Source organism: Myotis daubentonii, chromosome 2 (genome assembly GCF_963259705.1).
Source record: "Myotis daubentonii chromosome 2, mMyoDau2.1, whole genome shotgun sequence".
Taxonomy (NCBI): Eukaryota; Metazoa; Chordata; class Mammalia; order Chiroptera; family Vespertilionidae; genus Myotis; species Myotis daubentonii.
In genome coordinates, this window is record NC_081841.1 from 52,647,116 (window position 1) to 52,661,069 (window position 13,954).

Sequence of the window (13,954 nt, forward strand, 5' to 3'; positions counted from 1 at the left end):
CCTGTGTTCTTAACTGATATGCTAGGTGTTTAAACTTTTTAGTTTCAATCATATTAAGAAATGATTTTACATAGTGACAAAATACATACATATATACACACCACATACAATTGAAACAAAAAGGTCATGAAATGTTATTCTTGCTATATATGATGCACTCTGATTTTTTCTATTTTATTTCACTCTATTTGATTTTGTTCTAATTTAATTAAAATTCTGGTTGCTTCCATGAGTGAATCACAATGTGAACTCTGAGAAAAATGCTGCCCCAGAGCCTACTGCTTCTTCTTTTTTTTAAAAAAGAATTTTATTGATGAGAGAGAGAGAGAGAGAGGGAGAGAGAGATGGATCAACACACCACCTCTTGGTGTACAGGACGGTGCTCCAACCAACTGAGCTACACCAGCCAGGGTACCTCCTTCTTCTTAATGATTGCAATAAAGAACATCTGCATTGTGCTCTGGAGTTTACTGAGCATGTGCACATCTCTGTAATTCCTCAAGGCAACACTAGGAGGGAAAAAGCGTACTCCATTTCCCAGAGGAGTGAAGTGCCTAGCCCCAGATCACCCAGACCTTTTGGGTTGAAGGCCCACACCATCCACACTGGATGGACAGCACACACCAATATGGATTTGTTGTGACCTCTTCCAAGGTTGCTGACAAACTGCCATAAAGGGAATGAGGTGGCAGGATTGGCATAACATGGAAAGCAGCACAGACTCAGGGGGAATGGCAGGGGGCTGGATGCTCTCCTCATATGGCTCTATCTAGATCTAATTATATCTGAGCCAAATGCCATGTAGATGCATAACAGTGGTGCCCACCTTAGACCTTCCGAGCCCTGGAGGAAACACAGAGGCTTCAGGTGAAACCCAGGCACACTATCCTTGCTTGGGAGCTTGTTGGAAATGGTTGGACACTCCTGAGGCCAGAGAGCCAGTGTGTGTCCCCTTAGGACTCATGGAAGACTCTGAGGGAGGGGATGCCTCCCTCAGCATGGGCTGGCCAAGAAGGTCTAATAAGTTGGCTTAGGGTCTGGTCAGTGTGTAAGGGGGGTAGAGGGTAGGTGAGAGTGCACACGACCATGTGAGTGTGTGTGAGATTGTGGGTGGGAAGGCCAGCATGTGAGTGCATAGTGTGTGTGCGTGTGCGTGTGCGTGTGCGTGTGTGTGTGTGTGTTTAGAGGGTGAAATATGTTGATTGATGTGAGGGATTTGGGAACAGTGTGGGAGTGTTGGATAGGTGTAGGGATAATTGAGAGATTGTGCAAGTGTGGAGCTTTGGCAATGCAGAACGAGGTCACCAGTGTGAGGGAAATCACCAAGCGCACCCCAAGTTCCATATCACGGGTGGATCTCACACTCTCCCAGTGTTTCAGGGCCGGTCCAACCAGCACCACGGACAGCGGCGCTGACGTCATCAGTTGGCATGGCACTGGAGGAGCAGCAGCCCCGCCTTTCCCCTCCACTCCAACCTGAGTCACTGCTCCCTCATCCTCCAGTTCCCGAGTCTCCACAACTGTATAGAGGGAGGTTGGGGTGGGCGTGGAAGATGTGAGGTGGCTCTTTGAAGATAAAAATTGTGCAGTTTAGGGTAAAAGGCCATAAACACCTGGCCACATTTGGAACCCAATTAAGTACATTAAGGGAGAACACAGCAGCTAAGCAACCCAAGCCCATAAAAGACGGCTAATTGCTCCTAACCCATGGACGCACCAGGCTCCCCACATATATAAAAGGCCCAAAGATGTCCGAGACGTAAACACCTTGTCCATTATACCCTCCACTAGGACCTCTCCCTCCTCAGAGCCTCCGTGTCCCAAAGAAACACCATGACTTGTGGATCTTACTGTGCTGGAGGCACCTTCAGTTGTGCCTCCGCCTGCGGGCCCCGGCCCGGCCGCTGCTGCATCACCGCCGCCCCCTACCGCGGGGTCTCCTGCTACCGCGGCCTCACAGGGGGCTTTGGCAGCCAGAGCGTCTGCGGCACCTTCCGCTCTGGCTCCTGTGGACGCAGCTTCGGATACCGCTCAGGCGGCGTGTGCGGACCCAGCCCGCCCTGCATCACCACCGTGTCCGTCAATGAGAGCCTCCTCACACCCCTCAACCTGGAGATCGACCCCAACGCGAAGTGCGTGAAGCATGAGGAGAAGGAGCAGATCAAGTGTCTTAACAGTAGGTTTGCTGCCTTCATTGACAAGGTGGGTGTCCTTGAACACACCTTCCTAAGCTCCACCCATGTACGGGACTCAGTCTGGGCACTGAGAGGGGAGTCAGGGGCAGAAAGAGCTCGGACGGCCTGAGTTCCCCACTCTGATGAGAGGGGCAGACACACAGACAAGAACAGGCACTCACACAAGACCCAGAAGATGCAGCTGGGAATTCAAATAGGCAGAGCTCATGGAAAAGAGGTGTGACCTGGCCGTTCGGAGGCACAACTAGAGTTCAGGACATTGAAGAGGAAATGGCAACTGCTTCTGAAGTTACAGAGGTTCCAGGCCCCACCTGAGGACTGTGTTCCCTCTGAGGCATAAGGTGGATTGGTCACCCAGTGAAGGGGGCCAGGGGCCAGGGTAGCCGAGCTCTCCTCTAGATGGCTTGTGACATCATCTCCCTGTTACCTGTCACCACACACCCCAGGCTGGGATCTGAATCTTGGAACTATGCCTAAGAGGGCACCTCTTCTAGCTTCAAGGTGAGGGGGTGAGCCCTCCACCTGGAGCCTGACTACATGCTACTTGGACTCATCAGGTCAGGATAACTCAGTTCACCTAAGAAGGGACCGACCTTTCCCAGCCCCTTGCTCCCATCCCTAAGTCGGAAAATGCAGATATAGATCATAATCAGGAATTCCCCGAGTTGATTTGTCTACCACTGTCCACCTCTAATTTCTGCTGAGCTGCAGATTTGGAAGTTTACCTTAAAGCAACCCTGCAAGTGGGCTTTGGGGCACCAACAGCCATCTGACCCTTCTTCTCTACCCTGAATGGCAGGTGCGCTTCCTGGAGCAGCAGAACAAGCTGCTGGAGACCAAGTGGCAGTACTACCAGAACCGCAAGTGCTGCGAGAGCAACCTGGAGCCACTGTTTGAGGGCTACATCGAGACGCTGAGGCGCGAGGCCGAGTGTGTGGAGGCCGACAGCGGGAGGCTGGCCTCAGAGCTCAACCACGTGCAGGAGGTGATGGAGGGCTACAAGAAGAAGTGAGTGTGGCTGGCTTTGACGTGGGACACAGGGAAGGACTTAGGTTAAAGACCATTGGATTAGGCATGAGAAGAATTTCCAACAGGGTGAGCAGCCATGCAGGCCAGGGTGGCAGGATGTAGTAGGATCTTTTCACCTGTGCAGTTGTTGCCCAGACGCCTGCCTGAGAGTAGGGCTGTGACTCCCCCAGGACATCTCTCCCCTGCGTTAGCCTTCTTTTCTTGGAGTCTGACCACCTAGCAGCTGTTGCCTGTGCTCTGTGGGGAGAAGGCTTCTGGCATCTTCCAGGCCTTCTCCTCCTGACCTCCCACCTATAGCACATGGCCCATGGATGTGATATAAACCCTACATGTCCTGGGGCCCTGGGTGTCCCACAGCTCAGGGCTCTGAGTGCTGATGGCCTCTGGAACTCACAGACCCCACTCCTGGGCAAGGATGCACACTCAGTGAGGGGTGGCTGGGCTGCTGTGCCCCAGAGGGGATGCTGGCCATGCCCAGCATGGGGCTGGTGCTGAGGCCTTATTTGCCCCAGAGCAGCTATGAGGTCCCAGAAGATTGGCCCCAGGGACCACTCAATTCAAGGCAGCGATACCCTAAATCCAATCAAAAGGATATAACAGGGCTGCCAGGGTCCAGCTGTGGTGGGAGGTTCCTAGCATTGGCCCCTGCCCTGGTATGAAGTGGGAGGGGTTCATGGGAGACCTGCCCTTCTGTGACCTCCCTCTCTGCCTCTTCTGCCTCAGGTATGAGGAGGAAGTTTCTCTGAGAGCAACAGCTGAGAATGAGTTTGTGGCTCTGAAGAAGGTGAGTCATGTGATACTGGGGAGCAATGCCATGAGGGACCCTAGAATGACAGACTCTTCCTGGGGAGACCCTGAGGGTCTCAAGCTCAGTGTGGGGTGCAGTGACCTTGTCAAATCACATGGGGAATTCCCAGAGATCAGGTCATGGAAGGAACATCCAGAGCTTTGACAAAGGTCAATACCCTTGGAATATCCACTGTGTCCTGGGGCACGGGGATGGCCGGGTTGACCTCTGGATGTCCTGCTCGGCTTCAGGGGTGTGGTCTGTGGCTTGGGTCCCATAAGCCTGGCATCTTCAGTCTCTGTTGAGGGACAATGTTCTGTCTAGAGCTGTGTGATGTCTGAATAAAAGGAGGGGGAGGATGGAACAGAACCTGGAGTGGCCAGGTAGAGTCTGGGAGGAGTGCTGGGTGACAGGGAGGGGCCAAGATGTCTGAGTGGGGAGTCAGTCTGGGCAGGCGTCCTGGAACAGGGTGAGTAAAAAAGGAGAAATGTGAAGGTAAACTACATCAAGTGAGAGGGGGAAAGGCTGGTGGCCCATCTCCATGACACAAAGGGTTTTGTTCTCAGAAGGGGAGGAGGTTGTGAGGCCCATCCCAGGAAGTTGAGAAGGTATGGAGATGGGATGGGAATAGGAACCCTGGGAGTCCTTCCCCCTCCACTCGGCCTCCGTGAATGGATGAGAAGAGAGCATTAGGGTGACAATCACCAGGGGTCTTCTGAGCTCAAAGACTGACAACCTTTCCAGGATGTGGACTGCGCCTACCTCCGCAAGTCAGATCTGGAGGCCAACGCAGAGGCCCTGACCGAGGAGATTGACTTCCTGCGGCGACTGTATGAGGAGGTGAGGGCTTGTGGTCCAGGCAAGAAACTGGCAGCTAGCCTGGAGGAGAGAGCTTTGGCCTGGAACCTAAGGTGGACAGGGATTCGGGCATCAGTCTGCCATCCATGAGGAGGTGGGGGTTGGAGACCCGGGAGGGCTGAGAAGATTGGGTGGAGGCTATGGTGGTGGAGTCGGTGGCATAAACAAGATCCTTCCTCCTCCCATACCCACAGGAGATCCGTGTCCTCCACGCCCACATCTCAGACACCTCAGTCGTTGTCAAAATGGACAACAGCCGGGACCTGAACATGGACTGCATCATTGCTGAGATCAAGGCTCAGTATGACGACATCGCCAGCCGCAGCCGGGCCGAGGCCGAGTCCTGGTACCGCAGCAAGGTGAGTGGCACGGGACACCTGCCTCCTAGACATGGCAGTGGGAGGGATATTAGAAAAGGCTGCTTTTTTTCTGGGGATTCTGATCCTAAAGATGGTAACAGAGGCCAGACAGCTCTCAGGCTGAGGGGCCAGGGCTGCCCTGGGTGGTTGCTCAGGCTGAGCACTGTACAACCTGCACTGTCATCCGTGGTGACCTGAAGGGGTGGCAGGTCCCATCCTGAGTCTCTGCTTCCCCCCAGTGCGAGGAGATGAAGGCCACAGTGATCCGTCACGGGGAGACCCTGCGCCGCACCAAGGAGGAGATCAACGAGCTGAACCGCATGATCCAGAGGCTGACCGCCGAGGTCGAGAACGCCAAGTGCCAGGTACGGGGCATCTGAGAGGCTGAGGGCCTGGCCTGGCTTCCACAGGCCATGTGGACTTCAACATTCATTCTCCAGCCCATTTGCATGAGTAGAGTCATGGGTGTGGTTACTCAGTGAGACCCAGGTCATGAGGTGAGGTGCCTATTTTGGGAGTGTGCTCAGCTGGGTGTGAGTGACTGGACACATCCAGGAAATGGACAGAGAGACCTGGGAACCATAACCTGCCTTGTTCTCTTCTGGGTCCCCAGAACACCAAGCTGGAGACTGCAGTGAAGCAATCGGAGGAGCAGGGTGAGACAGCTGTCAGTGATGCCCGCTGCAAGCTGGCGGAGCTGGAGGCCGCCCTGCAGAAGGCCAAGCAGGACATGGCCTGCCTGCTCAAGGAGTACCAGGAGGTGATGAACTCCAAGCTGGGCCTGGACATCGAGATCGCCACCTACAGGCGCCTGCTGGAGGGCGAGGAGCAGAGGTGGGTATCATAACCAATCTCTCCCAGCCTTGCCTGGGCTCTCAGCTCGCCCAGTCCCTCACAGGCGTGGCATCAGTCCTCTCTTGTTTCAAAATATCCTGATCATGCAACTGGACAGGTAATTTGAATAAGTTCTTTGGGTATGCTTCTCTAGCCCCATTTCAGTTTCTCATGCCCACCTGGTGCTGACCGGAAGTGGCTCCTTTTACAAATCTGCACCTCAGTCAGGGCAGGGCAGGTCTGGCTGTTGCAATTGCTGTTCCTGAGAAGCCCAGCCTGGGCTTGGGGTTTACTTCCCTTCATAGTGCTTCTGCCCTCCTGGGCCCTACACATGCCACTCAGCATTCCAGCTCTCTTTTCAAGCCCAGCTAAGGCCTCAGCTTTGGGAGTTCATATTTACCCCATAGGACAACTTCAGTAAGGGATTTTTATTAGCTCACACTTAGATATTCTAACAGCAGTTAGTACCCCTAAGTGGTCTTCCATCACAGCAGGTAGGACTTCACAGCAGGGTCTGTCCTTTGAGGCAGCTCTGTCACACTCTGGACATTTTTGTTTATGGATTGCTTTGGGGACGAGGTGCGGGGTGCAAGCAGACTCATTGGTCATTTGCCTTCTGCTGGCTGGAGGGCAGTTATGAGGAGAACTTTCCCGGAATGTTGCCCTTAGGTTCTTGCCCAGGTTGGTCAGGTGCTCACACCCTGAGCTTTCTTCTTTTGTATACAACCAGGCCCTGGCCCTGGGCAGACAACAGGGGAGTGTGAGGATGCAGAGGGAGCATCTAGGGGCACCCTGTGTATTGGGGCGATGGGGACACAAGTTTGGTAGCTGGAATCAACGTGATCAATTGGAGAGACTCGTAACGTACACAAGTAATTGCATTGGAGAGCTCAGAGGCACCAGGGCTTGCTGGGCCCGGGGAGTTTCATTAATGAAGAATTCTGGGAGGAAGAGTTTTCCAAGACCGAGTTTGGAAGTTGGAGAGACATGGGGACATGGCCCTAGAAACGGAGTGGCCCACCTGTCTGCCACATGGGGCTCTGGGAGTAAATTCAGAAGCTTTGGTGTGGGTTCCCTACGAAACCTGGGTATGGGTGATTGGACAGTGAATTACTGTGGATTCTCCTCACACCTCAAGCTAATTTTGACAACCCTTTGGCACTGTGCTCTCACAGGGACTCCCATGTGTCCCCCTTAGGGGACAGCAGGCTGAGTTAGATGGCCCAAGTGATAGCCCTGCCTCTGTCATTGGTTATTTTCTGTCTTTGGGTCTCAGTTCCTCTATATGTCAACTGAGGGATTTGGTGTAGATGGTCTCTGAGCCTGTCTAAGTAGGTTCTAAAATCCCATTTATTCATGCAATGCAACAGTTCTTTATTGAGCTAGGCATTGTTTTAGGCACTGTTGGTTCTGCAATGGGAAAAAGAACAGACAAAAACTTCTGCCCTTGCCCTAGCTGGTTTGGCTCGGTGGATAGAGTATCAACCTGTGGACTGAAGGGTCCCGAGTTCGATTCAGGCCAAGGGCACATGCCCAGGTTGCAGGCTCAATCCCGAGTAGGGGGCATGCAGGAGGCAGCCAATCAATGATTCTCTCTCATCATTGATATTTCTATCTCTCTCCCTCTCCCTTCCTCTCTGAAATCAATAAAATTATTTAAAAAACAAGCAAAACAACAAAAACAACCCCCCCCCAAACTTCTGCCCTCCTGAAGCCGCATTCTAGTGAGACCAATCAGACCAGATTTAAGAAGTTACACCTGCTGCTCCTCAAATGCATTTATTTATTTATTTATTTATTTATTTATTTATTTATTTATTTATCCTCACGTGAGGATATTTTTTTCCATTGATTTTTTTAGAGAGAGTAGAAGCAAGGGAGGGAGGGAGGGAGAGAAACATCGATGTGAGAGAGACACATCGATTGGTTGTCCCCCACGTGCTCCCTGACTGGTGTCAGGGATCAAGCCTGCAACTGATGTATGCACCCTTGACGGGAATCAAACCCCCGGACCCTTTAGTCCATGGGCCAACGCTCCCACCACTGAGCCAAACCCGCTAGGCCTCAAATGCATTTACAAGCCAACCAGAACCAACAGGAATGGTAGCAGTGAACATTTCTGAAGCTCTGCCTGTGTGGCAGGCACTAAGCCCTCACATGTATCATTTGCTTTCATCCTCACTACAGACCTAGCAGTAGATGGTCTTCATGAGGAGGTAGGCGGAGGGAGGGCAAATCGGAGGTTCTCAGCTAACGGTGGGTGGCGAGCCAGGCACACCAGGCATTCTGTCTCCAGAAGCCACATGTTGGTGAAGCGCCTGCCCCCCTCCCTGCCACCCCCACCTCCCCGACGCCCCGTGGCCCACCTGGCTTCTGGATTAGCCCCAGAAGGAGGGCCATGGGCCTCACCTTTCACGCTGGCTGCATCCGCCAGGCGGCGTTGCCACGGCACTGACCTCTCTCTTTTCTTTTCCCAATAGGCTGTGTGAGGGCGTCGGCTCCGTGAATGTCTGTAAGTAGCTCAAGCCCTTACCCTTCTCCCGCGGGGGTGGTCCGAGGCCTTTGGGAGGGGGCATTTTCGCTTGCCCCAAACCTGCCTGTCTGTGGCAGTGCCTGATAGATCTGGGCCTGTTCTCCCCTCATTCAGGCGTCAGCAGCTCCCGCGGTGGCGTCGTCTGTGGCGATCTCTGCGCACGCGGTACTGCCCCTGCTGTCACCACCAGCGTGTGTAACGCCCCCTGCTGCGGCAACGTGGTGGTGGGCACCGCCAACTCCTGCAGCTCGGGCTGCAACAGGTGCTAGGAGGCTGCAGCCTCTGCCAGCGCGCATCACCCGCACCCTCCGCCCAGCCAGGACCTTGAGAACCCGGAACGCCCCTCCCGCTGCCCCACGCATCGCCAGCGCTGGCCTCCCAAGAACCAGTCTCCAGATGTGCACACGCTGCGTGTCCTCCCGACCCGCTCCCTCTGTGTGCCACTCCCAGGCGCCCTGAGCCCGGGGAGGCTGGGGCAGCACCTTGGTCTCTTTCTGTCGCCTTTCTCAGTAGTCAGTTTGCTTTCCTGAGGATTCATCCTTTCCTCTGCTTTCTGTTTTTTGCTGGATTCATTGGTCCTGCTTGACCCCTTCACCCAAGCTTGGAGGAGCGGCCCCCAGAATCGCCCTGTGCTTGTACCTGCGGAACAGAGCTAGGGAACGCGGGTGGTGGTTTCCCATGACACTGTGAGGGCTGCCTGCAGGAGCTTCTAAAAAGCCAGTGACTCAACTGCCAGCAACTTCGTTTGTCCTTGTTTCACTCTGTGTTTCCAATAAACTTATTGTAGCGAATCAAACCTGGTTCCTCAGAGTCTTGAAAACGCCAGGGCCCTCCTGTGAGAGGTGCTCCCTGCCGGAGGTTTCCTCAGGGCCTCTCCATCCCGTCAGGTATTTTTTCAGCAGTTGAAAATGATTGCAGTACACGCTGCCCTTCTGGCTGGAGCAACGCAAGCCTTGGGAAAGAGAAGATGGAGGGAGGCAGGGATCTATGCGGTCATGGTTTCTCTAGACCAGTGGTTCTCAACCTTCCTAACGCTGCGACCCTTTAATACAGTTCCTTATGTTGTGGTGACCCCCCAACCATAAAATTATTTTCGTTGCTACTTCATAACTGTAATTTTGCTACTGTTATGAATCGTAATGTAAATATCTGATATGCAGGATGTATTTAGGCGACCCCTGTGAAAGGGTCGTTCGACCCCCAAAGGGGTCGCGACTCACAGGTTGAGAACTGCTGCTCTAGACCAAGCTTTCTCAATGTCAACCCTATTGACATCTTGGGCTGGAGAATTCTGTGCGGTGGGGCTGCCCTGTGCACCATAAGGAGGTTGAGCATTATCCCTGGCCTCTACCCACCTGGTGCCAAGATGCCTCTAGGAATGGTCAAATGTGCCCAAGGGGTTCTCAGCAAGGAGATTTTGCCCCAGGGGCATTCCTGGAGGGGGGAAGTCCATGAGGAAACACGTGGAGGTAAGAATGGAAGGAAGGCATATGAGACAAGCAGTATGGGGGAGAATCAGGAGAACTGTGCTTTCAATTCACAGTCCTGACTCTGCCATTTCCCAAATGTGTGACTTTGGGCAAATTGCTTCCACCTTCCGAGCTTCAGTTTCCTTTGTCTGTAGAATGAAGGCGGTTGGATCATATTCCTAAGGTCCCTTCTGGCTCCTTAAGTGAGATTATGCATTTAAAAGCATTTTGTTAATAAAAAGATATGTTTGAGTGCTGGTTCAGCCATTTATCCTTTCTATAATCGTGGGAGTAAATTCTGTAAGTACAGGAGCTGCAGCTATAAGGAGCAGCCCCTACCCTTAGGCCAGAGAGAGCATACCCAGGAAGGAGCCCCGGAATGTCACCTTCACCACAGTCTATTGGTCAAAGCTATTACAGAGCCAGCCCAGATTCCAGGGAGGGGGGTGGGAGGGGGAAATATATTCTACCTGTGAAATGAGGAGCAACATAGACAGAGAGAGGAGACATGGGGCCATTTCTAAAGATAACAATCACAGGAGGACACATGAGACAATACAAATAAACATTTAGAGTATAGCATGGCACGTAATTTATACTCAAAAATTGCAATTTATTCTTGTTGTTACTATTACTATGATATCACAACAGCACAGATTTCCTAGGCTCTGAATAGCAGGGGGCAGAATGGGATGGTAAAGAAATACAGGGGCTAGAAGTCTGGACTCTTAGCTTCATGTCCTGGTTTGATCACCAGGAGTATGTGGCCAGGCCTCTTCAGGCTTTTGAACCTCAGTTAGTTTATTCACATTTTGGGTTGACAACTAGCCTACGAAAAGAACAAGCACAACAAGAAAGGGCAGGCGCTGAAGGACTGTTACTCTGCGTGCTGTCACTACCACGACTGGCCTTAGCTCAGCTGTCAGCACAGAAGGACCTGATGTCTAAATAGCTCATATTCCTTAGGAATTGGCAGGAACATTCCAGAGAGGAGGCAGTGTATCTCTGTGAAGCGTGGAAGGCCTCACTGATTGGCCCATACCATCTACCTCTTCAAAATGATGGGAAAAGTGCCTGGAAGGAAGTAGGAATGAGAAGTGACCTTGGATGAAGGAAGATTTGGTGGGATGGAGTTGGGGCTGGGGTAGGAGGGGGCAGTGGAGAAGAGTGTAGAAATGAAGGGCTCATTTTAAGCTTCTAGAGGGCGCTGGTGAGCAGTCCCCGTCCTCCCCCAGCAGACTCAGACACTTATTCGAGTCCCTGATGCTTTCATGCTCCAACCCCATCTCCTCATACGCATTTCCCCATGTCTAGGACACATCTCTTCTTCCCGGCTAACTCCTTATACTTTTTGCTGTAAAATGTAAGCTTCATGGAGGATAGGCATCTTTGACTATTTTCTTCACGTATATGAGCCAAGTGTGTATAACAGTCCTTGGTCCATATTAAGCATGGTGTGATCATTTGCTGATTGAATAAATGAACTCCTGGCCTTCCTTTAGGCTGCAGCTTCAATATTACTTCCTTCAGGAGGTAACCAGCTTTCTCTGGTTAATACTCTTCCAACTGTGCTTTTCTTTCCTCCTAATACCAAGGCCCAGGCCTCTTTGAAATGACATGTTTCCTTGATGAAGAGGTGGCCGAGGAAGTGAGGCTCAGGTATTTAGGACAGGAAGCTCTAACAGATGGAGAGTCTGCCACATTAGTCTTGCCTGGTCCCTTGAGCTGGTGGGGCTGGAGGGAGGTGCATCACTCCTGAGGCATGGAGCCTCCCTGGGTTCTCCCAGGTGGCATCTGGATGACCTCCCAAGGCTGGCAGTGTTTATGGTGTCTTCCCTAAGCCCCTGGGAAGGGGGTGTTACAATCCCAGAGCAGAACTCAGAGCCATTACCTAAGAAAAGTCAGAACTAAAAAGACACTTTCAAAGGCTCTGGTCCAGTATTCACTTGACAGGTGTTCAGAGCCCCCTGAGCCAGAGCAGGGGAGGAAGGTGCGGTCAATGGGAAGTGGTGAGAGGCACTGAGACATAAGTCAGAGCCAGGTATGTAGGACTGATGTGCTATGTTCAAAGGCCCAGACTTCATCCTGAGGGCAATGGAGACCCCCTGGCAGGTTAGACTTGGGTTTTGTAAAAGTCTCTGGTTGCTGTGTAGGTGGATTGGAAAGGGAGGAGAGCAGGACTCAACCAAGATGGTGGTGGCTGGACCACGGGTGGTAGCCGCAGGGAGAGAGGAAAGAGACGGATTAGAAGGATACTTAGGAGGTAGAGAAAGAAAGCACTTGGGAGTTAATTAGATTTAAGAGCAAGGATATCGGCATAGATCATAGGTTTAGAAGTAGGCAGCTATGTTGAGGATCTTGACAGGGGAGGTAGGAGAAGACGGGTGGAGAGGTGAGAAATAGTGAGCTCAGCTTGGAGGTCTGTTCAGTGGAAGGGTCTCTAGGACTGCCAAGTGCAGCTTCCCTGTACAAACTGGGGGCATGGGTCTGAGGCTGAGGAGCGAGGTCAGGGCAGCAGGAGAGTCACCATGACTCTGAAGCACAGTCGGATGATTTTAACTGGAGAGGACACCAGTGATGGTGGTAACTGAAGGAGAGCTGCTTGGGAGGAGCTCAGGCCTGGCCTGTCAAACAAGTAAGTGGGAGGCCTGAGACTCTGGGAGGGAGAGAGGGTGACAGGTGAGGAGCCAAGAGGGCCCTAGAGATTCCAGGAGGGAGTGAGGGAAGGCTGTGGGTACTCCTAGAACAGCATGGGGACATGGATAGAAAGGTAAGGGCCTGAAGGGAGGTTGGTCAGCACTGGGGCTGAGGTAGGGCTGGGCAAAGGGAGGGCCATTCCATGCCTGGTTCTTCCAGAGCAGCGTTAGGGGCTTCTCAGCAGCTTCCCCCTGGAGCTCCTAGCCCCTTTCTGAGCAGGGGCAAGGAGCAGTCAGGCCATGCAGGGGCAGAGGAGCAACCTTGGCCTTGGGATTAAAACTCTGATGGATCTGGGGATGAGGGTAGTCAGTGGGGCACTCAAGAAAGCAAGTAGATGGTGGGGGGAAGTAGCTCCTCTTAGGAGTTAAGAGTTTTTTTTTAAAAAAAATATTTTTTTATTGATTTCAGAGAGGAAGGGAGAGGGAGAGATAGAAACATCAATGATGAGAGGGAATCATTGATTGGCTGCCTCCTGCACGCCCCACACTGGGGATCGAGCCCACAACCCGGACATGTGCCCTTGGCCGGAATCAAACCTGGGACAACTTCAGTCTGCAGGCTGATGCTCTATCTATTGAGCCAAAGTGGCTGGGAAGGAGTTAAGAGTTTTTTAGAAGGTGGTCCTGGGTGCTGAAGGGGTGTGTATGGGGGGTGGAGGGCTTGGCAAGGGGTGGTGTCAAGGGTCTCATCTCCATTGTTTGATGGACAGTAGTGGGAATGGGTGGTATGGGGTCCAGACTGATACGGGTTGGCCATTTGAGGTGGCTGTTGGCACTTCCGGAGGTTGCTGCTGTGGTGCATGTGTGCGTGGTGTTGGTGGAGGTGTGTGGGGGGGAAGGGGATTAAAGCCAGATACACACACACACACACACACACACACACACACACACACACACACACACCTGCCTTCAGAAGATTCCATGGCCTCCTCTGGTTCGCTTCAGCCAGAGGAACAAGTCTCAAGTCTCAGACTACCTCTGACAGGTGTGACTAAGGGGAAGGTGCTGTGAGCACAGACAGCATCGCCTGGCCACGGGAGCATGGCACTACTGGGGATAGGTTGTTCTGTGGGTATCCAGGTTGAGGACAGGCCAGAACGACCCCAGTCCTCAGGTCATCTCACTGGGCTGGGATGCTCATCAGTCAGTGGACATGGGCTCACTCTGAGCAAGCAAGACATCATAGCACAGAAA

At 52.7% G+C, this 13,954-nt stretch overlaps 1 protein-coding gene across 1 annotated transcript; it reads left to right on the forward strand.

The window, feature by feature from the left end:
• The first annotated feature begins 1,779 nt into the window (after window positions 1–1,779).
• LOC132227646 (keratin, type II cuticular Hb6) lies at window positions 1,780–9,380 on the forward strand. Its single transcript, XM_059682986.1, has 9 exons — window positions 1,780–2,202; window positions 2,995–3,203; window positions 3,948–4,008; window positions 4,756–4,851; window positions 5,064–5,228; window positions 5,468–5,593; window positions 5,842–6,062; window positions 8,543–8,574; window positions 8,710–9,380. The coding sequence occupies exons 1-9, from the start codon at window positions 1,834–1,836 to the stop codon at window positions 8,862–8,864; spliced, it is 1,434 nt and encodes a 477-aa protein (XP_059538969.1). The 5' UTR covers window positions 1,780–1,833; the 3' UTR covers window positions 8,865–9,380.
• The last annotated feature ends 4,574 nt before the right edge of the window (window positions 9,381–13,954 follow it).